At 41.2% G+C, this 24,411-nt stretch overlaps 1 protein-coding gene across 1 annotated transcript in view; it reads left to right on the forward strand.

Annotated features, from left to right (window-relative positions):
* Positions 1-14,292: 14,292 nt before the first annotated feature.
* Spice1 (spindle and centriole associated protein 1) overlaps positions 14,293-24,411 on the forward strand; it is a 30,200-nt gene continuing 20,081 nt past the window's right edge. Inside the window, exons 1-6 of the mRNA XM_051149977.1 lie at positions 14,293-14,654; positions 15,241-15,288; positions 17,042-17,185; positions 22,448-22,550; positions 23,392-23,498; positions 24,093-24,208. Of these exons, the coding sequence (XP_051005934.1) occupies positions 14,559-14,654; positions 15,241-15,288; positions 17,042-17,185; positions 22,448-22,550; positions 23,392-23,498; positions 24,093-24,208 (614 nt within the window). The 5' untranslated portion in view covers positions 14,293-14,558. The remainder of the gene's footprint in view (positions 14,655-15,240; positions 15,289-17,041; positions 17,186-22,447; positions 22,551-23,391; positions 23,499-24,092; positions 24,209-24,411) is intronic.

A 24,411-nucleotide genomic window follows, 5' to 3' on the forward strand; every position in this document is an offset into this window, starting at 1 on the left:
TTACAGAACACCAAACAAATTAGGCCAGAAAAGAACTCCTCCTGCCACATAATAACCAAAACACTAAATATACAGAAAAACAACAAAAAATATTAAAATCTGCAAGGGAAAAAGACCAAGTAACATATAAAGGCAGACCTATCAGAATCACACCTTGATTTCTTACCAGAGACTCTAAAAGCCAAAAGGGTCTGGGCAGATGTCTTGTAGACCATACAAGACCACAAATGTTGGCCCAGACTACTATACCCAGCAAAGCTTTCAATTACCATAGATGGAGAAAACAAGATATTCCATGACAAAACCAAATTTAAATAATATCTATCTATATACAAACCCAGCCTCACAAAAGATACTAGAAAGAAAACTCCAACCCAAGGAGGTTAACCGCACCCAAGAAAACACAGGATATAAATAACTTCACTACAGAAAAACCAAAAGAAGACCATTACACAAACATACTGCCAATAACACAACATCAGAATAAAAGGAACTAACAATCATTGGTCATTAATATCTCTCAACATCAATAGATTCAACTATCCAACAAAAAGACACAGGCTAACGGAATGAATACATAAACAGGACCCACCATTCCACTGCATACAAGAAACATACCTCAGCAACAGAGATAGACAGTACTCCTTCATCTTAAAAGTCTTGGAAAGATCAGAGACACAAGGCCCATACTTAAACACAATAAAGGCAATATACAGCAAGGCTATAGCGAACATCAAATTAAATGGAGAGAAACTTAAATCAATCCCACTGAAATCATGAACAAGACAAGGCTTCCTCTCATCATATATCTTCAATATAGTACTTGAGGTGCTAGTTAGAGCAATAAGACAGCTGAAGGAGAGCAATAGGATACAAATTGGAAAGGAAGAAGTCAAAGTGTCACTATTCACAGATGATATGATAGTGTATATAAGTGACCCCAACAATTCTACCAGAGAACTCCTACAGTTGATAAATGCCTTCAGCAAAGTAGCTGGATACAAAATTACCTCAAAAAATTAGTACCCCTCCTATATATAAATGAAAAACAGGCTAAAAAATAAATTAGGGAAAATACACCCTTCACAAGAGCCACAAATAATATAAAATATCATGGTGTAACTCTAACCAAGAAAGTCAAAGACCTGTATAACAAGAACTTCAAGTTTCTGAAGAAAGAAATTGGAGAAGATACCAGAAAATGGAAAGATGTCTCATGCTCATGGATCTGTAGGATTAACATACTAAAGATGGCCATTTACCAAAAATAATCTACAGATTCAATGTAATTACCATCAAAATACCAACATAATTCTTTACAGATCTTGAAAGAACAATTTTAAACTTCATATACAAAAACAAGCAAAAAACCAGAAATTAAACACTAACAAACCAAATATTCTAATTAAAAAATGTGGCACACAGCTAAACAGAGAATTCTCAACAGAGGCAGAGAAGCACCTAAAGAAATGCTCAGTATCTTTAGTCATCAGGAAAATGCAAATCAAAATAACTCTGCGATTCCAGCTACACAACTCCTGGGCATATATCCAAAAGACGTTTCACCATATAACAAGGATATTTGCTCAACTATGTTCATAGCAGCTTTATTTGTAGTAGCCAGAGTCTGGAAACAACCTAGATGTCCCTCAACTCTAGAGTGGGTAAAGAAAGTGGTACATTTACACAATGGAATACTACTCAGCTATTAAAAACAAATCATGACATTTGAAGGCAAATGGATGTAACTAGAAAAAATGATCCTGAGTGAGGTATCCCAGAACCAGAAAGACACACATGGTATGTCCTCACTTTTAAGTGCATTTTACCCATATAGTATAGGATAGACATGCTACAATTCACAGATCCAAAGAAACTAAGTAACAAGGAGAGCCCAAGGGAAAATGCTTGAATCTCATTCAGAAGGGGAAATAGAATAGACAGCAGAAGCAGTTGAAGAGACGGAACAAGGTAGGAGAGAGAGCTTGGTGAGAAATGAGGGTGGAGATCAGACCTGGGGAGAGTCAGATTGGGAGGACAAAGAGCGTGGAGAGAAAGGAGAAACGATAGGGAGCATCTCTGTGCCAAACTGGAGACCTAGGTCAGAGTAGGCTTCTAGGAGAATGTGGGGGTGACTCTAGCTGAGACTCCTAGTAATATGGGTCATTACTCAAGAGGACACCCTTTAACTTGTGGAGTTAACTGTCAAATTAAAACCCACTGTTCTAGCTCAGTTATCAGGTTATTCCAAACAGAAGGTCACTAACACCCATCTTACTATCTGTAGGATGTATCGTCTGTTAGCAGACCTCCAGGATAAAGGCTAGTGGATTATTCCAGTTCTACAAATGAGATCTTTGGGACTTACAGCCAAGGTCAGTTACATTTACACCTGCGCAACCAATAATAAGCACACACGTTTGTCTCTTTGCTAGTTAGATTCTCCTAAGAAACGAACTGGATATTAGAACTCAAGTAACTCTAAATTGGAATTCAACAGGATTTAAAGATGGATAGGCCAAATATTTGCCACCTGTAGAAGACTAACGGGGAGGTCTCTGTTTGTCAGACTTTTTGTTTCTGTGACATACCTGAGAGAAACAATTAAAATGAAGAAAACATTTACTCAGCTTACTTTTAAGAGCTTGAAGTCCAAACCAGGCTAGCTCTGCAATGTTGAACCTGTGATGGAACAGAATGTGGTGCCAGGGGTCTCCCCATGGCAGGCAGGAAGCACAGAGAGACAAAGGGGCATGGGAGGGGGCATATCTTTCCAGTGCATGCTGCCAGTGTTCTACTTCTCCAATTGGGTTGGATCTCCTAGTAATGCCTCAGGTTCTAATACAATCAAGGGATTGGTCCATTAAAAATGTCAGAGTCCTTGAGATCCAGTCACGTCTTTGGTGGTGCTCCAAGATGGGGACCGCACCCCCAATAGATGAACCATTGTAGGGAACACTTCATATCCAAAACACACTACTTTACCTCTGTCTTTCATCTCTTAGTACAAAATGCATATATACCATCTCTAAGATTCCCCATGACTGTAACAGTTTCAACATTGTTCAAAAGTTCAAGTCCAAAGTCTCCCAAATGTGAAACCCCTTAAAAAAAAAAGCACCTAAAAGAAAGGTACTTCCATTATATGACGGCACAGAATAAGCGTTACTATTCCAAATACAGGCATGGAAAGGAGAGGTACAAAGACTCAAGATTCAACTCCAGGAGGTAAAAACATCAAATCATGCCTGCTGTATGTAGTATGTAATAGCATGTTATACAGTCTGTAATGCTTCTGTGTAGCTACTCTTGCTCATCATATAATCATGTTGTAAACACAACAGAAAGGTTAAATCTTGTAATACAGTTGACTATGGACAAGATTAGAGAATCCTTTAGTGGTGAAAATGTCTGTTTCTAGTCCTCCCTGAACTGGCCAAGCTCTTCCAAGCAAGAGAATAAAACAAAAGAAGCAGCTGATAGACTGAATGTTCAAATAGACAACAGCTGGACCATAGATGATAATAGAACAGACCAGTAATTTCTGCATCATCCTGCTATTAATGGGCAGTATTTGGCCACAACTGATAGTTTTCTACTGGCTTTCCTTCCAGGATTAGCCAGGAAGTCATATAACTTGTACTCAAGTTTATATCTTCAAGTTTATATATACCTTCAATGATATCTATATATAAAATATATCTTTACGTTTTAAAAATCAGGAAATACTAAAAATGTTTATTCTTTACAGTGCCACTCAAGATGGTCTTTCTAATATAAGGACAAAACAATAGATTAAAATAATACACAGCCAGGGTTGTGGGAATAATTGAAGACTTCTCGATTGAGAGTAAAAAGGTATCACTGATTCAGAGGTGGATATAGCAAGAGATCCAGGCCCCATCACATGTGTTTCATATAGACTCAGTCAGGTAAGGCACAAGAGCTGTCACTTAGTGGCAGAGTACTTGTCTAGCAGAAGTAAGGCACTGAGTTTGTTGTTCCATACAAACAATAAAATCATTACAAAAACAAAAGTAAAGAAAAAAAAAAGCTAGAGAGTGGAAAGGTTTATAGTGAAATAAAGGGAAAGTTTCAGGGATTCTCCGGTTAGAGCTTGGCGTGGAGAAATTGAAGAGGCTTTGAATGCACAGTGGGTGTCTTACGGTTTGGGAGCACATTTGGGTGAGCCAAAGAAAGACAAACAAATAGCTTTATTGAAGTACAAATAAGATGTGCAACACGTTTCCATGTTTAAAACATATAATTTAAAGTTTTCAAACACAACACCTGTTTTACACACAGACACACACACACACACACACACACACTTCTGTGAAGCCACCACTACAGGAGCATATCCATCCTTTTCCATCATTCCCTTCTTCCTCCATATCAACATCTTTTACCTTTAGCTGGCTCCTTTCAATTCCCAGGCAATCACTCACCTCCTGCCACTTTTCGTTAGTTTTCACTTTTCCCGTTTTATGTAAATAGACCACAGAGTGTCTGTTATTTATTTGGCCTTTTTCATTCAGCACAGTAATTGTGAGATACATCAAAGTTATTGTAGAAGTTGTTTTTTTAAAAATATTTCTTACTGAGCAGTGTTCCCTTGTGTAGATAAACAACAATGTGTTTTTTCATTTATCTGTTGATGAGTGTTCATCTGGGATAACAACATTTGGCTATGATGAAGCTGCTGCAGGCATGCATGCATGTATAAGCCTTTGTAAGACCATATATTTTACTCTCTGTTTGATAAATATCCAGAATTGTAATGACTGTATCTCACCACAGGCTCCAGATACCTTATCTGTTTCTTAATTGGTGAGTCTTTGAGATATCTTTATGTATACTAAAATACATGTCCTTAATTGATATATACTTTGGAAAGATTTTTTTTTTTACCCAGTCTGTGGGTTTTTTGATTTAACGGAAAGCGTGAAAAAATTAAATTTTGATGGAATCTAAATACTTATATTTATGGATTATGTTTGCCCAATCCACATATTTTCTTTAATGTTTTCTGCACATGTAGAGGTTAGAGATCAATGTTGGGAAAATTATTCTACAACTTTTAATGTTATTTTTTGGTATTGTATCCTTCACTATACTTGGAGCTCAATTCAAAACTACTCTGGCTAGCTCACGAGTTCCAGGGATCCACCTGTCATTGCCTCTCTGCATGAGGACTATGCTCTAGTTTCTTTTGCCTTTACTTTGATAAAACACCCTGATCAATAGTAACACAGCGGAGGAAAAGGTTGATTTAGCTTACAGTCCTAGATTACAGTCCATCACTGGGGGAAGTCAGGGTAGGAACTCAAGGTAGGAGCTGGAAGGCTGATATGCTTGACTTCCACATAGCACAGTCTCAGGCCTTGGAACTCACTTTCCAGCCAAGAGGCCCATCAGGAAGAGCGAGAAGGCAGCTTTCTAGCTGGCTTGCAGGCTGGCATCTATCTTTTTTCAATACAGTTCAGGGATGAACTGCCTGCCTAGGGATGGTGCCACCCAAAGTGGCCTGGGCCCTTTTACCTCACTTAATTATCAAGGCAAAACCCCCACAGACTGCCAACAGGCTAATATGATCTAGGCAATTCCTCCGATGTTCTAGGTCCTGACGAATTGACACTCAAGATTAGCCAGCACAGATTACAAGAGCATACCACCATGCTTGATCTGGGCATGTAGCTCAGATCTTCATTTTTAGGCAGCAGGTACTTTACAAGCTGAGCCACATCTACAGCCCTATGGTCATTTTTCAATTAATTCCTTGAATGTGGTAGGTATAGCATTTAGATCCATTATTTTTCATATGGAGATACCACTATTCCAGCAAGATTCATTTTAAAAAGATATCATTTCTCCACTGTATTACCATTGTGAAAGATTAATTTTCCACATTTGTATGAGCTTATTTTGAGTTTTGTATACTTCACTCATATATTTGAATGACTCTCTACCACTATCATGACATTATGATTTCTATAACCTTTATAGTTATAGTATCTTTAGAAATACTCTAAATCAGGCATCTTTAGAAATAAAATTTTGGGCTGTTTGTTTTTGTTTTGGTATTGTAGGTCTTTCTGCATTTTCACAAAAATTCCAGAATTAGTTCGTTAATTTTTTTTTTAAAGAAAATGCATTATTATTTTTGGTTGGTTTTCTGAGACAGGGTTTCTTTGTGTAGTCCTGGCTATCCTGGACTCACTTTGTAGACCAGGATGGCCTCTAACTCACAGAGATCTGCCTGCCTCTGCCTCCTCCAGTGCTGGGATTACAGGCATTCACCGCCACATCTGGCGAAAATTTATTTTTAATAGTTATAAAATGCATAAAATCAAGCAAGAGAAACACACACATATAAAACAATAAAACAAAGAAGGAATAAATGGAACAACAAATATGCTATTGTCCTACTGTCTAGTCTAGTTTCTAAAGAGAAATGGTTATTATCTAATTTTTGTCTTTGTCGACATGTAGTTTTTAGATTTTTTTCTTCATCACTGGTTTGGATTGATTTGATTATTGTGTACTTTGTAGTTTTCTTTTGTGTGTGTGTGTGTTCATGCTTCACTGGGCTTCTGAAGCTGATGGAAAAGATGAAGTCTGTAGGTAAATATGTTGATAGGACTGAAGCGATGATGGAAGCTGATAGAAGTGTTGTTAAAATTAATTCAGTGTTAAAAAAAATGAAAGAAGAAGCTGGTCACTGTGGTCTTTCCCGAAATCCCAGCACTCAGGGAGGCAGAGGCAGGCAGAGCTCAGTGAGTTTCAAGGCCAGCCTGGTCTACAAAGTGAGTCCAGGAGAGCCAAGGATACACAGAAACCCTGCCTCGAAAAACCAAAGAAGAAGAAGAAGAAAGAAGAAGGAAAAGGAGAAGAGGAGGAGGAGGAGGAGGAGGAGGAGGAGGAGGAGGAGGAGGAGGAGGAGGAGGAGGAGGAGGAGGAGGAGGAGGAAGAAGAAGAAGAAGAAGAAGAAGAAGAAGAAGAAGAAGAAGAAGAAGAAGAAGAAGAAGAAGAAGAAGAAGAAGAAGAAGAAAGTCCATAGGGGAGTGAGAGAATTTACGAAGCAGGGACCTATATAACAAGATGTTCAATCACCTGTAGGGGCCTACCTAAAATTGGTGGACACATCTGTCTGTCTTACACATGCAGCTGCAACAGCGCAAGCACTTAGGGTAGCCAGTGCTGGTACTTTGCCAAGTGACTACAGCAAGTTGGAGAGGAAGTACATAGACTAACATATCCACGTCACATCGGTCTGGAAACGTAGTTTCCTTGCGCCTAGATGATATCGAATATACACCTGTGGATCCATATGTAGCCTCTTCTCAACTATAGAGGGTCGAGGCTACAAAGGAAGTTATCAAGAGTAAGAAGTTCATTGTGAAGCCCTTAACACCATCTGCGAAGTTATGCACCTCCTGGCCCCAGCCCGGCAAACAAACCACCAGGTTCTCTTATCTTCTACTCATCCGCTGCAATCTGACATACACCAGCGCACATTCTCTCCGTAGAAATGCTTTCTTTTTTAATAGTCTACTCCTCCTTGCATTTCAGCTTTCCTGACAAATTGAAATATTCCTGTTAGGGCACTATCTAATTTATACTGTTCCATCTTAGCATTAGCCACTGTTCACCATACACATGTCTGTTACCAATAGCTTTCTGTTAAGGTGCTGTAAACTCCCTGAGGGCAGGGTCTGGTTTTAGTTCCAGGTGAACCTAGCGTGTTTGGAACACAGACAGGTAGTAAGAAATACTGTTTAAGTAAACAAACAAACAAACAAAAATGAACAGAAGTGAAGGCAAGGAAGTGTGCTATATGAAACCTGGTGTGCAGAGCAACGTTTCTTTTGGAGACTTCTCCAGGCTTATGACGTGCGCGCTCTTCAGCCCTTTGGGTGAGAACAGCAGCGCGCTTTCTCATTAAAAAAAAAAAAAAAAAAAAAAAAAAAAAAAAAAATTAGAGAAGACTGAGTCCTGTCCCGACAACTGCTCTGGAACTCCTCTGAAGTACCGACCGGATATACGTAAAGGCGTAGGGGCGGGGCTCTGGTAACCCTGGCAACAGCCCGGAAGCCGCTTTCCTCGTTCCCCTGTGGCGGGCTCTGCAGTTCTGGAGGCTGAAGTTTTAGTCGGGGTGGAGGCAGCAGGCGGCCAGCAGCAAGGCAGGTTGGGTGAAGGGGGGCAGGCCTGATGTCCGCGCATAGGGCGCGGAGAAGCGGCCGGCGCTCTGGCGGGCGTCCTGACCACTCAGGGCCTGATGGCTGCTCCCCCCACCGAGCCAGAGTGCGGTTCCTGGTAGCGCCTGGTGCTCCCTCCCTGGGACGCCGGACCATGCGCGCATGCGCACCGCGGTCCCGCAGCTTGGTGGCTGTAGACAGCCCCAAGCTCTTGGGTGTTCCCAGTGTTTATTGTCCCAACAAGGAGGTGGCAAGTTGACGTTGCGACAGGGTTTGTAAGAGGACGCTGCTTGAGAGTTTTGGGCAGGTGTGGGATTGGGAGTCAAAAGTATGAAGTTGTTCCAGGCGGTGCTTGGCACTGGATGTGAAGGTTGGAGCTTGGTCTAAGGTGGTGTGAGAGGGACAAATGGAAAGAAGAGTCAGTCGGGCTCTTGAAGTTGGGTTCTCTTCTATAGTGCGCTCCATTAAAACCTTACGAGGAAGTAACGTTGAGATCTGTATCCCTGTAACTTGCTAAGATCGATGGCAGGGACAGTGTTCTTGTTGCTCTCTAGTCGTTCTCATATTAGGGAAGGCAAATCCGGTAGAGTTCCACCATCCCTCCTTAAAAGTCTGCAAGGGCTTCCTGTGGTCTTTAGGATAGCGCTCAAATGGCTGTGGCCCTCAGCTTGCTTTCTAGACTGTTCTCTAGCCTGTTGCCCTTTCCAGTTGATGCTCCTCAGACTGCACACAAATTCTGTAACTGTTCCATCCCCCTTGCATAGAACATTTCCTTATCGCTCCTCTTTTACTCATGGTTTATTTTCGGCCCTGACTTTGTGGAGGGAGTTAAGGAGAGGGGGCAGCTTTTCTTCATGTTAATCCGTTGTTTGTAGCTTCCTAGCATGCTGTAGTCAGTCACACTTCGAGTGTCAGTTCCTTACTCTCTTCATTACTGTTTGTGTCGCTTTGAGGAATGTGATCACGTTCTCTAAGCTTTATTTAGCTCATTTGAGAAAAGAATAAACAGTTGTCACTGATCTCGTCAACATTTAAATAGTATATGTCAGGCTTGGGGTTCTGAGCAGCTTGCATATTTCTTTAAAAAGTTTCATTTTAGACTTCGGTAGTTCTGTATTTTGCTTTTTTTTTTTTTAATCCAAGTTATTTTTTTCCAAGTTAATTTTTTTTTTTTTTGCAAGTGAGTATGGTGTGTGTGTGTGTGTGTGTGTGTGTGTGTGTGTGTAGGTGAGAGGTTGATAAAGGGTATCTTTGTTGGGTTTTCTCTATCTTATATATTACAGTAGGGTCTCTCCCTTGAATCTAGAACTTGTTGATTTGGCTAATGTAGCTAGCCAGTTTTTCTGTCATTAAATTTTCTTAATATAAATTTTGGGGATATGTAATTCATCTAGAGATTTACTGCTATTTTGTATCTCTGTGTAGCATATTGCAGATCTACTGTAAGTGAGTGTTTAAAATATACTAGGCTTTATTTCTAGAACAATATTGTATATCCTATATTTAAAAAAAACAACAGTTTTGAGATATAATTCACGCAGCACGAAATCCAACCATTAACTGCATTAAATATACTCACAGTTGTACAGACATCATCTAATTACCAAACACCTTCATCTCTTCTCTCCGCCCCAGGAAAAAGGCAAACTGTGCTCCTCTCTCTGCAGGCAGCCTCTAGCTCACTTTGTTTCTGTGTATATGCTGAGTGTGGACTTAGGTCAAATGGCATCATGTGACATGTGACTTTTGTGCTTTCTCACAGTTAATACACTCACAGTTCACCCACAGTGTAGCATACGTCAGTGCTTCATATCCTACTGCCAAAAACACCCACTGTAATATCACATATATTTCTTCAGTCATCAATCAATGGGCGTATTGAGATGTTTCCCCTTTTGCCTATTAGCTATAATATTGTGGACCTACGGGGGGGGGGTGGTGGGGGCGCACGCCTTTAATCTCAGCACTCGGGAGGCAGAGGTAGGCAGATTGCTGTGAGTTCGAAGCCAGCCTGGTCTACAAAGTGAGTCCAGGATAGCCAGGGCTACACAGGGAAACCCTGTCTCAAAAAAACAAAAACAAAAACAAAAAAAGGGGGCTGGGGAGACGGCTCAGAGGTTAAGAGCACCAGCTGCTCTTCCAAAGGTCTGGAGTTCAATTCTCAGCAGCCACATGGTGGCTCACGACCATCTGTAATGAGATCCAGTGCCTTCCTGTGGCGGGCAGAATACTATATAAATAATAAATAAATCTTATAAAATATTGTGGACCTTCACTTACAAGGTTTCCTAGGGACTAACGTTTTTCCTAAGTGTTTATGTAGGAGAATTGCTGGGTCACATGGTAATGGTGTTTAAATTTTGTGTAATTTCCCGTTGTGCCTATGTAAATTTACATTCCAATCAACAAATACATGAAGATTCCAGTTTTTCCATACTCTTATCAATACTTGTACTTTATTATTATTATTATTATTATTATTATTATTATTATTATTATTATTAAAGTCATCCAAGAGTGGTTTTGGCTGGCATTTCATTGTTTATCATTTTTTAAAAAAGGACTATCTTATTTTATGTGTATGAATGTTTTGCCTGCACGTATGTATGTGGACCATGTGCTGCCTGGTGCCTTTGGTGGTTAGAAGAGGGCGTCAATTTCGCTGGGACTGGAGCTGCAGATGGTTGTGAACCACCATGTAGGTGGAGGGAATTGAACTCAGATTCTCAGGAAGACTATTAAGGATCCGTAACCACTGAGCTGTCTCACCAGCTTCTTTATTGACCATCTTTTTATGTGCTTACTGACCATCTGTAGTATCTTATTTGGATACTATGCTCATTTTTAAATTTGGTTGTTTGAACAGCCCAGTTATGAGATTTCTTTATATATTCTAGATACAAGGTAAATGATTTTCAAATATTTCTTGCCACCACATTAGTTCTCTTCGTTTTTTCTTCTTTTTTTGTACCTTTGAATACAGTATTTAACATTTTTGATGAACTGTACTCTTCTTCCTGTGCTTTTGGCTCTATACACAGGTTGCTTGACCTAAGGTTCACAGCTATTTATAGTCATATTTTCTTCCAAGAGTCCTAGTTTTAGCCCCAACATTTTAATATATGATTCAGTATTAAGCTAATTTTTAAACCCTACATGAGGTAGGAGGCTGGCTTTTTCATAGGAATATTGAAAATGATCCTCTTTGAATTGCATTGTTTAGATGCCCTTTTTAGAACCTGACTGTAAATGCAGCTGTTCGTTTAGACGTTTCCATGCGCCACATCCGCTTAAATGCTACAAGTGAACTTCACAGTTGGTCAGCTCTTTACCTCTTAATTTTCTTATCTCCACTTCATGGAGCTCTTGTATTAAAGAAACTAATATGTGCAAAGAACTGAGAACAGTCTAGTGGATAGCAAGTGTCTCAGCTGATGCTTCATTACCCCACTACAGTGGTACTGCCATCACCATCGTAAAACCTAACTGTTGGTGACAGATGGGGCTGAGAAGATTGTGTTCACACATAGAAGACTGAAACCATATCCCTTTCGCCCCATTTTTAGAACTTCTATTCAGAATTGATCAGACACCATCATGAAAGACATGAACCAGGGATACATGCCAAGACACAGGAACAGGCAAAGATGTTCTGTCTGAGACTGTTGACAAGTGTGGGCTGATGAAATGGCCCAGTGAGTTAGGGCTCTTGTTGTCAAACCTAGCACCTGAGTGAGTTTATCGCCGACACCCGTACAGCGGAAGGAGGACACCAACTCCTGCAACTTGTTCTCTGGCCCTCATACAAGTACTGTGCGTGTGCTTCCTCATACATGTACTGTGCATGTGTTCCTCTCTTATACATGTGCTGTGCATGTGTTCCTCTCTTATACAGGTACTGTGCATGTGTTCCTCCTTCATACATGTACTGTGCATGTAGTCCTTCATATATGTACTGTGCGTGTGCTCCTTCATCGTCTCTAGAGATAAGTAAATCAGTGTAATCAAAGAATTGACAAATGATGTTATATCCTATTAAGAAGCTGCACACCTGGAACTTGAAAGAGTGCAGAAACAGCTTCCAGTATGGGTAAAAGTCTTATTTCCCTATTATATTTCAGTTATTTGACAGGGCATTGATATCTGCATATAGAACTTTAAAAAACTAAACACCAAAAGAAAACATTGATTAATTAGTGGGCAAATGAACTGAACAGACAGTTTTCAAAACAAGTACAAATGAGTGATAAATACATGAGAAAAGTGTTGAGGGGCTGGACAGGTGGCTCAGTCATTAAGGGTGTGTACTGTTCTAGAAGACTGAGTTGGGTGTTTCATGGCCACCATAACTCCAGCCTTGAAACCATCTTCTGGCCTCTGGGCACCCACCCACATACACACATGTCTCACACACAGACACACACACACACACACATTGATGTCCAACATCTTCAGCCATCAGTGAAACACAAATCAAAGCTACCCTGAGGTTCTTTCTCACCAGAGTGGCTATTGTCATAAGAAAACCACAAATATTAGTGAAGCTATTGGGAGCTGAAGAGGAGCCCCTGCGTGTTGCTCGTGGGAATGTAATTAGTACAACAGTGTGGAGGTTCTCTAAACCTGAAACAACAGAAAGAACCACCTTATGATCCAGTTGCACCGCTCCTGGGTATATTCCCATGAGTCTAAGGATACCACAGGCATACCTATGCATCTGTGCTTATTATGACACTGTTCTCAGTAGGGAACTTGCCTGGCACATTTTACACCTGGGCATCAATTTGAGCTCAGCACCACAGGAAAAAATAAAGTAATCTGTCACTAACCATTCATGACTTACTTCCTTTGCCGGGTTTCAAGCTGTGAAATTAGACAACATGTTTAAAGAATAAAATGTAATAAGAGAGTCTATGCCTTTAATCTCAGCACTTGAGAGGCAGAGGCAGGTGGATCACTGTGAGTTCAAGGCCAGTCTGGTCTACAAAGTGAGTCCAAGACAGCCACGGCTACACAGAGAAACCCTGTCTTGAAAAACCAAAAAATAAAAAATAAGAGAAAGACAATATATAGAGAAAGGAAGGTTGTTTTAGGGAAACACTGCAGAGTTCAGGCATCTGTATTACTATAAATTATTTCATTGAAAGTACTTAATGAAAGGGGGAGGGGTAGCTTAAGGGAAGGACACCTGCTTAGAGTGTACAAGGCTCTGTGTTTAATCTCCATTGGGGAGAAAGAGATGGACAGACGTGTGTGTGTGTGTGTGTGTGTGTGTGTGTGTGTGTGTGTGTGTGTGTTGAGGATTAGCCTGAAAGCTCTGTAATTATTTGGTAGGTTGTATGGATTATATGCATTAGTGATTGACTGAGCCACCAACAATGTATTAACATCTTAAGGAAAGAAATAAAAGCACTTCCCCTTGGAATCATTTAACTAGACACGAGTACAAATGTGAACTCTGCACTTCATGGTCCCTGTGTCTTCTGTCCTTTCTTGTGTGGGTCTGAATCTGCTTGCCTGAAGGCTGTCTCATGAATCTGTCCCAGTGTCTGTCTGTGTATGCAATGATCTGTTTATGTGTGTCGTATGTGCTTTTCCCTCTCTCTCCGCCCCTCTCTCCCTCCCTCTCTCCCTCCCTCCCTCCCTCCCTCTCTCCCTGTGTGTGTGTGTGTGTGTGTGTGTGTGTGTGTGTGTGTCACATGAGGGGAAAGAATGAGTGCATGTAAGACAGAAATCGTTTAAGTCACTTCAGGCTGCACTATTAACTTTGGCTGTGAGGCCCAGCAAAAGTTCTGGTCCCATAGAATGCAAAAGAGATTTTCATATTGCACTGCCACAGTAGGTACAGAGGCTCTAAAGTAGAAGTCATGCTTATTTTCTGTTTTTGCAGTCATGTGAATGGATTGTAAAAACCTTAATTTTAAAGGACTGTGGTCTGTGGGCCTTGTGCAAGCTTTTCACGATGTTTAGTCCTATATGGAGATTGTAATGGCTCTGTTAATACTGGTAATTTGCAAAGTCCCCCCCCCCTTCAGTGCTGTGTGAAGATGTGCTAGAGTTGTAGTTAGACATTCAGGTTCTTTAAAGTATGCAGTCTGGCAGGGTTGTGTTAGCATGCTTAGAGCTGCACTTAGAACTGCAAGAGGTTTTACTATTTAAACTTTTTATTGTGGTTGCTGGTTTCATTCTACTATTAACTGTAAAATGAGAAAACCAAGTGTTTAAATAGCAGCCTATTTCTTTTGTCATGATTCAATTCTTCTGATATTTTGACAGTGATTTTGTTTGCTCTAGATGTCCCCTTCCCCACAATGCATAATTACTGCTTCGCCTTTATTAGAGAAATGTTAATATTCCTAGATGTCATTGATCAGAGTGAATCGCTTTGGTCCCCGGGGAGGTGGAAGAAAAACTCTGAAAGTAAAGAAGAAAGCTCCAGTGAGGCAAGAGTGGGACGTAAGTCTTGGGATGTGGTGTGGTGATGGTGCTCAGCGTGCGGCGCCCTTGGGGGAGGGTGTCTAGGCCCGGCTCCGGGCTTGGAGGGAAGACAGGGCACTTGTACTCCCCTTTTAAGAGTGCACATATTAAGGGGAATAACTTGTAGCTCCTTCCAAGACTTACTTTTAGTGAGATGGGAGCCATGTCCTCACAAGAAGGGGCTTCCACAGCTTGCCATAGTGACCACATTTTCTTTCCTAAAATACCTTACAGTCACCTCGTGGAATCCTAGTATCTGAATGCCGAAGCTTCAGTTAAGTTTACTCATAATATATGCTGTCCTGTTTCATTCCTTGTTTTAAAATAATACAGTGCTTTATTTCCTGTATAGCACCTGAAAATAGTCCATTTTCTAGAAGATACTTAAAAGTAATCTGTTTTAACATTATATTGACAATATTGGTTCCTGAAAAAAAAAAAAAAAAAAAAGGATTTTTGGTCTTAGGATTTTGAATCAATTTTCAGCTATTAAAATCCAGTAACTGTTAATAATCCATAAAGAAACGTCAAAGCTCACTCTTTTTTTTTTTTTTCCTTATTAAAGAACACTGTGAATGATCTAACAGTTCACCGGGCAACTCCTGAAGATCTGGTAAGTTTAGCGCTGGCAGTTGAGTCCTGGATTCTCTGTTTCCTGTGGTGCCTGGTTTCTAATCCTCAGACCAGAGGCCATTATCAGTTCTTGAGGCCTTTAGTTGTATTTAACCTGTTCATAGCTGAGAAGACCTAAAAGAATAACTTAAGGAACTTCTGATTTTGCTAAGGCTTATCAGCCATTGTTAGAATTTCACTCAACAGTTTTGGTTTACAGTCCCATCACTTAACTAGAATTGACCTATAGATCTCTGTCTGTCTTTCCTGCCTAGAAATATAAGCTGGGGCTGGAGATATGGCTCAGAGGTTAAGAGCACCGTTCGTTCTTCCAAAGGTCCAGAGTTCAATTTCCAGCAACCACATGGTAGCTCACGACCGCCTGTAATGAGATCTGGGGGGCAGGCACACATAGGGGCAGAATACTGTATAAATAATAAATATTATTAAAAAAAGAAATATCATAAGCATTTCATTATTATGGCTGCTGATGTTATTTTCAAGATAGGCGTATAGCCCTGGCTAGCCTGTCCATGCAATGACTTAACTACTTTCCGGCTCTGTGGATCTGCCCAGCCTTCACTTCTCTTACAGATGGAATGCAGTATGAGGTCTGTTATTTGTAGCCTCTTTTTCTAGTGTATCTTACTTCGTTTACTTCTAGTATGTATCTTTACTTCATGCCTTACTGTTATGAAATAATGTGCTATTGAACAGGGATTCCAGATTTGATTTATGTTTGCCAGTTGTACATGATTGGTTTCTGCTTCTTGTCTGTTGTGAGTAATGCTATTGTGAACATTCATTTACAAGTCCCTGTGTGAACATATGCAGAGCATGACGCATCTCTGGAATGCAATGGCCGGGCCATGGGTCTTCATATTGGACTTACGGATAACTGCCAGACTGTTTTCCAAAGTGCTCACGTGACTTAAATCCCACCAGCACACGTGGAGCGTCTGGTTGATACTCCCCACTCTTGTCACCTTTCAACCTCTAACTCTCCTGTTGGGTGTAGAGTACTGTCTCATTGTGATCCCCCTTTACATGCTCACAATTCCTGACTGCCAGTCTTTTTAGTAGTTTGCATGTTTGCATGATTAAAACTTCACTAGAAGACCTGGTTTTGTTCATATTTACAATTCTGAGCACTAGTGTAGTCAGAGTGTCTACTTTTTCTTCTCAGCCACCTCAGTGGTCTTTTCCCTTCCAACTCTTTAGGAGCCCTGGCTCCTGTCTCTTCTGCCTCAGGAACTCTCCTCCCTGGATATCTACACATCTGTCACTTGACTTCCGCACGAAGCCACTTGAGAGCTATACAGCAGTGTACCATTGACTCGGAAATAATGCAGTTACTGTGAAAGGGGTGTGTTTTGCCAACGATGACTGGTGCATTTTATACCCTTTACATTATGTGTGAGGTAACCCTGTTGCCCACTGATTGATATCTTAGCACCTGTGAACTGAAGGAGACTAGGGGTTTTGGTGGTTTGTACAAATGAAGTAGATGTTTATATTTTTGTGTGTCTTTAAGATCGACTTCCATGTTCTAGATGCTTCTCTCATGTCTTTTTTGAAAACTTCAAAGACTGTCCAGGTTTCAGCTATGGATGTACATGCGTGTACTACTCATGCACACACATGCTGAGCCAGAAAGGAACGAGAAGTTGTGAAGTAGTGTAAGTGCCTTACATAGGACCATGTACGCTCTTTGTTACTGAAGATACTTCCTAACAGTTTTTCCTTCTGTGCAGGTGCGCCGTCACGAGATACACAAGTCAAAGAATAGAGCACTGGTGCACTGGGAACTTCAAGAAAAAGCCTTGAAGAGAAAATGGAAGAAGCAGAAACCAGAAAATTCAAGTCTTGAAAAAAGAAAATTATCTATCATGAAAGAGGTAGTGTGAAAATTAATTGTCTTTAGAGTTCTTTTTCCCTTGGTTGGTTTCACTGGAGAGACTTAGTACTTACTGCAACCTGATAGAGTGAGCTATTGGGCCTCTGTAGAGAGCAGCAGGATGGGCGGAGTCTAGTGCAGAGAGCAGCAGGATGGGCGGAGCCTAGTGCAGAGAGCAGCAGGATGGGCGGAGCCTAGTGCAGAGAGCAGCAGGATGGGTGGAGTCTAGCGCAGAGAGCAGCAGGATGGGTGGAGTCTAGTGCAGAGAGCAGCAGGATGGGCGGAGCCTAGTGCAGAGAGCACCAGGATGGGCGGAGTCTAGTGCAGAGAGCAGCTGGATGGGTGGAGTCTAGTGCAGAGAGCAGCAGGATGGGTGGAGTCTAGTGCAGAGAGCAGCAGGATGGGCGGAGTCTAGTGCAGAGAGCAGCAGGATGGGTGGAGTCTAGTGCAGAGAGCAGCTGAATGGGCGGAGTCTAGTGCAGAGAGCAGGTGGATGGGCGGAGCCTAGTGCAGAGAGCAGCAGGATGGGTGGAGTCTAGTGCAGAGAGCAGCTGGATGGGCGGAGTCTAGTGCAGGGAGCAGCAGGATGGGCAGAGTCTTGTTTGCTGCTTTAAATTTTCTTTCTACAACTCATTAGCTCTATAGCCTTAGATATATAACTTCTTGGCCTAGAATTTTCTTTTTCACATTTTCTCTTTCTTCCTTTAAAAATTAGCTTACAAAGTAGATGTTTCCTCTGGCATTGTCATAATACGGTTGGGGATAGCTGTCTCCTTCCCCCTTCTCCCTGTCCCCTTACCCTTCTCCCTGTCCCACGGAATCCTCTAGCTCTAGCATTGCCCATTTCACTTCATAACACATGTATTCTTCCCACCGTTTTTTCCAGGTCCATGGTCACATAGGAAACTTGTCTGGCCTCTGTACACTTACTCACACCTAAATCACACATGTAACAATAGAAGCCAGGAGTCACAGATGAGAGAGCACATCAGTTCCTGTCTGTCTGGATCTGGGTCGCCTAACTTAATATAGTATTTTTCAGTTCTATTCATTTTCCTAAAACTTTTGTCACATCATTTTCTTTAATATTAGCTTGACTTTTTATCTTTAACATTTTTGGCTGTGTTGTTATGAGATTTTTCCTGGCATAATAGTTAAATTGTTATCTTTAATTTTAAGTGTATGATGTTTTGCCTTCATATATGTCTGCACCATGTGCATCCGTTGTGCCTGTATATGCCAGAAGAAGGCGTCAGGTCCCCTAAAATTGGAGTTACAGAGAGTTGTGAGCTGCCACGTGGTGCTGGAAATTGAACCCGAGTCCTCTGTAAGAGCAGCCAGTGCTCTTTTTTAGCCACTTGAGCCATCTCTCCAGCCCTGGCATAATACTTTTAAAGAGACCAACCATAGTCTTTGGCAAAGAATGAGTGCTCTGTATCTGTAAACTGCTGTAATTGTGTCTCAGTTCAGCAGCATAGTAGGACTAGCTGGCAAATTGAAATGAAATCAAGTAATTGTGTGGGTCTGTTGATCTAGATCTTAAGTCATTTATCTCTGGCTTAACCTGCTTTGGTGTTTGAAAAAGTAATCAGATACGTAGGTGAGCAGTGTGTCAGGTAAGAAGGAACTGTGGCAGGGCAACCTTTTTATTTCAGGTGAAGTCACAGCAAAGGAATGTGCTGCGTCTGTGGCTCCTGTCCAGGCTAAGTTCACGGTGCGGGCTGTCTGCGTGACCTTACATGGCGGCTTGAAGTCAAAGGCTGCCTGTTGAGAAATTTCTTAAGAGTTCTTAGAGGAATCTTACGTATCAGGAAGAACTGTATCTCCCAAATAAATGTTTACACGACTGAGAAAGGAGCAGTGGGTTCAGAGACTGCAACTTTTCATGTTACAATCTTGAAGCCATCACACACACGTGTTAATTCTCCTTGAATGGCTTAAGCCACAGATCTGACCTAAAATCCCTCTTTGGGAGGTGTTGGACTCAGGGCTTTGGTCGTTTTTCTCTAGTTGTAATTTTCTTTTCCTTTTATTTTTGAAGACTAATCTTTGTTTCTTGTGTGTGGGTGTTCGCCTAGTGCCAGTGGAGGTCAGAAGAGGGCGTCAGATCCTCTGGAGCTGCATGGGTGCTGAGATTCCAGGGTGGCTCCTTGACAAGAGCCATAAGCACTCTTAACTTTTGATAACCACTGAGCCGTCTCTCCAGCCCTCCTGGCTTTTTATACAAGTAATAAATGTGGCAGAAGGCGGGGGAAGAGGAGCGTGTGAGAGGACAGCTGACGGGTCTTAGTGCTACTTTCTCCACCCGTAGTTAGTGGTTCTAAGTCCTGACTGCACATGAGAACTCATCATGGCTCAGATGCCCCTGTGGAGAGTGGCCAGTTTCCTCATTTTCGCGTGGTGTTCTGAAGTTCTGCAGGGCTTCAGAACTGCAGCTTTTGATGAGATTTAGATACGCCCTTCAAACTACACAGCTTGCTTAGTAAGGCTGGTGCAGTGATCTTTGGCCACATGAACGGTCTGCTCTAAGAAGTGTGACAGAGGCCTAGCAGAAGAGGGCAAAACAGTGGCTTTACCTGAGACCTGATTGTAATTAGTACCCAGTGTCACCATGGTAGGTAGGACTACCCCTGTACTGTCTGCCTCTGCCAGTTTCTACTGTAGGCATAGCTATGCTGACCCATTATACGTTATATCCATTACAAGGTATATTTCCTAAGCTTTTAATTGCATGGACTTAGAAGATATTTCACCAAAGATAGAATTCAGTTCAACAGACGACATAATTTGTATTGTAACACTCCAACCATTGCTGATGTATACAGGTTTTGAGTATATACACACCCTTCTGACGCCCGTGTAGGGACAAGGAGGTGCTTAGAGTCATTGACATGCCGGTGGATCTTGGAAGTCAATACTTAGAAATAAATTTACCTTTTAAAAAATGTCTAGATTGGGTATAGATTTGCCATATTTATTACTTATTATTTGTGGATACTTATGTTTTATATCAGAGTGCAATTTAAGCTTCTGGGAAGAAAAGAACTCAACATACTGTAATTTTAACAAAACACAGATTTAGTTCTCTCATGAAAGAGCTCGGAGGTAGCTGGTAGACAGTCCTGCAGTTCCTCAGCATGTGACTTCTACCTGAGTACAGGATGGCTGTTACAGCATCCTTCCGTTGTATGCGAGTCAACAGCAAGTGGAAATAGACAGTGTAGTGTCTGCTACTCCTTTTATGCCAGCGTGTCTTGTTCCCCAGAGCATTATTGCTTGGTTGTTCCCATATTCAAAGAGGGGGTGAGAAATCTAGCCGCATCCTTTACTAAGACTTAGGAGTTGGCCCGGGCGTGGTGGCACACACCTTTAATCCCAGCGCTTAGTACTCGGGAGGAAGAGACAGGTGGATCTTTGTGAGTTTGAGGCCAGCCTGGTCTACAAAGCAAGTTCCAGGACAGCTTAGGCTGCTTACACAGAGAAACCCTGTCTCAAAAGAAGTAGTGTGTGCTGCTCACAGATTGCTTCTTACCTGATCACTATAAATAATGCAGTGAGTAGTCTTGATTATGTTTTGGGGTACAGGCTTGTTTGTTGAATGAATTATTGAAAGAAGTACAAGTCAAGGGCTGGGGCCTTAGGCTCGGTGTTAGAGCTCTTACCTGGGATGTTTAGAGGTTTAATCTCAAGAACTAGGGGTAAAAAAGAAAAGAAAAAGTAAGAGTGCAAGAGCATGTGGATATTTTGTTCAGTTCCTAAGCTTTTCTGTGTTTATGGGATGCTGCTGTGGAAAGGACATTAGGCTAACCCGCAGCGGGGCGTGATGGGACCTTAGGTGTATCCACCATACAGAGGCGCAGTGCGGTTGTCACTGTGCTAGAAAAACCACACAGCTTATTTCCTAGTGGCAATTTGAAGAGTTTACTACTTTCTGTCTTAAAGGCAATGCCATCTGTCAGAATAAAGTCATGGAACCCATCAGAAGAAGAGAGAAGAATGATCTTATTAATAACCACACCGATGCCCAGTGTCAGTTATTATCAGATTTCAAGTGAAGCCCATGCTGTGCACCATTGCCACAGCAGGAAGCCAAGTTTTAAGTGGTTGGAGTTTGTTTGCTGTTTTTGGTGTGGCCCTGAACTCAGTGTTCTGCAGCATGTGCGCCCTTGGCCTTATGTAGTTCTAAAGTTTACTCTGTGGAAGAGCAAAGTCAGGACTTACCCATTAACTGACCCAGCTGATGGCGCTTGGCCACAGCAGAAAAGAAAACAACAGAACACGACTCACTTTTCTCTCTGTATCTTAAAATAGTAATTGATGTCAGGTGATGCAATTCCAGTCGAAGGGTTTGTTGTTAGATGCCTTATTTATTTGAATCTGGGTTAGAAATGACCTGTTGATTTTTGGCTCAAGAATGCCATCTGGTGGTGGCAAATAGAATCGACTCATCTGTAACCTGTAGCTTCATTTCTTTGTATTTTAAAGTCCTTGATTAGAAAGTATTTAAAAAAAAAAAAAAGAAGAAGTTCAAGGTCATTTTCATCTATGTAGCAAGTTAAGACCATCCTGTATACATGAGACCTGTCTTTAATAAAATGGTATTTTTATTCACACTTAAAAAAAAAAAGAAAAGGCATAATCAGAGGCAGGACTATAATGGTGCTTTTGTGTAGCCATCTCTCCATGATAAAAACCCATGTTTATAAATACCTAAGCGTAACATTGTTTGTTTAATCCTAAAACTATACCTTGTTTTTTAAGTCACAGGTCATGCATGGCCTGTTAGTGGATTATCAGACTATCCCAATCAAAGGTGCTCTTTGATGTTCATGGCTCTTATCTTTAATCTGTGTTTTTCAAACTTCTATATTTCATACTTGTTAGTGGGCTACAGCCATCACTTAAAACTAGAATGGAATAAAACTTAAATATAGTCGTTCTCATGTGGAAAGGCTGTATAAGTCTTACTTTTAAAAAGTGTGCGTGTGTGTTTGTGTGTGTATACCCCAGCTCTCAATGTAATATGTATTTCTTTGAACCTACAAATTGCTGTAATAGCCTCACCTATTGTTATCTGAGGATATTGTTATTGGGGAGTGGTCACCCCACAAGGTTAAGAACAAATTCAGTGACCACAACCAATAAAGGCTGATAATTAAGCTTTCAAAATGTCATGTTTGGTACCTTTCTTTAGTCTTTTTTCCTTAATGATGTTAAAAGTAATTTTTTTCTCTGAACAGTATTTTTCTTAATATGTGTGTAGATTCTATCTGATCAGTTCCAGAGGCAGGATGTGCTGGAAAACTCCGACCATCTGATGGCTGCAGCCAAAGGTCTATTTGTCGATGCCCCTCGTAAGCGCACAGGTAAGCATTCAGGCCACACCTAACCTGTTTTCCTTTCTGAAACATGGCTCTGAAGTGATTAGAAGAATTCTGACTGTTTTTAGGAATCGCATTCCTGCTATGTGTTCTAGCTGGCTAATATACGAGGATATTAGAGCTAAGAGTTGTAATTCATTTGCTCTTTACTAAAAATACAAAGTATTACAAACTATTCAACTAAGGGAAATATCTACTAAAATGTGGTGCAAAGTATAGCATTTTGTAACTATAAAATGTAGCTTAGTTTTCAGCTTAAATCACCACATAATTAAAATATGTGTATTTCCATATAGTTTGAGTAAGCTTAGCTTAAAATCTAAAGCAACTGCAACTTCTTTAGTTATGTAGGATTATCCCTGCCCTCCACTCCCAGGGTCAGTGTAGCTAAGACTGGCCTTGAACTCCTAATCTTCCTGCCTCTTAGCTCCTAAGCACTGGCATTAAAGGCACGTACCACCATTCTTGGCTTCAGCGTTATTAATCATAATGGTACATAACTTGTTTAATCTTTCAGAAACACATGATTTATTTTTAGTAGAAAGTTTGAATACTGGGTCAGCCATTTATTTGCGTAACTCTGAGCTAGTTACTTAATTTTTCCAAGGTTCAGTTTACAGGTCTGTAAACTAATAGAGCCTATCTCATGGAGTTTCGAGAAGGTAAATGTGAGTGTAGACATGTGGCTGGTACATTGCCACACGTGTAGGTGGAGCTGCTGTTTGAGAGTTCGCTGAGGTGGAGGGAACCTGTGCCTGTGTAGAACTTGCGAAGCCTCTTTAAGCAGATGAAATAAAATAATGACTTGTATTCATTCCTTCTTCAGGGTTTCCGAATGTAACAATGGCTCCAGATTCCTGTCAGAGTCCCATTGGAGTAAATCAAGACCCTGTCACCCAGTCTACCCTTAACGAATCTGTCATAGAGCCTCAGGTAATGCATTGCACTCACTGAAATGAGTGAGGAAAGTGCCCAGGCTGAAATAGCAGTCACTGTGATACAGGCGACGTGGTGAACATTTTATAAGCTTAAATGTCAACCATTGTCCTGTTAACTGAAAAGAGACAGTTGAAAAAAAAAAAAAAAACAAAGAAATTGGAAACAACAAGCTAGAAAAATGATAGAACATCCAAGAAGATATGATGTGAAGATGAAGGATGAGTGAATAATTGTGTATATGATGTGTGTTGTGTTGTGAGTGTGGGGCCAGCCTCAGCCACATAACATATTGTGTTAACCTGGACTAACAAAACAAAAAGAGAAGAGACAAACAGGAGATAGTATGTCAAGGTGGACACAAAGTTTTGCTAAGAAGGCCCAGGCTTTCTTCCATTTCAGTACAGACAGCTGAGGTGGCCAAGCGGCTCTGGCGCTGTTAAAAGGACTGCTAGTAGAGGAAGAGTGGAGAGGGTTTGGTGGTTGGCGCACGGATGAGGGGGTTAGCCTTAGGAGGAGAAATTTGTTACGGCGAAAGGGTAAGTGAGCATATGATCGACTCGTGTGCTGCTGGTTTTGTTGTTGAGGTAGGCGCTGAATGAAGTAGATGACGAAGAGGAAGAAAGCACGGCTCACAGCCAATCAGAAGACAGCGAGAGTGAGCTGCCTCCCTCCCCCACCTCACAGCCTAACCGGAACACAGAGAGGTACATGTGTGCGCATATACGCAGGTTCTCGGCCTAATGTGTGAGCTCATTGCCTTATTCTTTAGAAACAAACAAACAGAAAGAAAAGGACCAGCTGAGTGTATAGTTTTATATAAATGTTTAAAATTGTTCTATAACATTTTAAAAGTTGTAGTAGGAGTGTGAAATGCTTTTTATTCTCTCTGAGACCAGCTATCTCTATG

Source organism: Acomys russatus, chromosome 8, assembly GCF_903995435.1.
Source record: "Acomys russatus chromosome 8, mAcoRus1.1, whole genome shotgun sequence".
NCBI classification, from domain to species: Eukaryota; Metazoa; Chordata; class Mammalia; order Rodentia; family Muridae; genus Acomys; species Acomys russatus.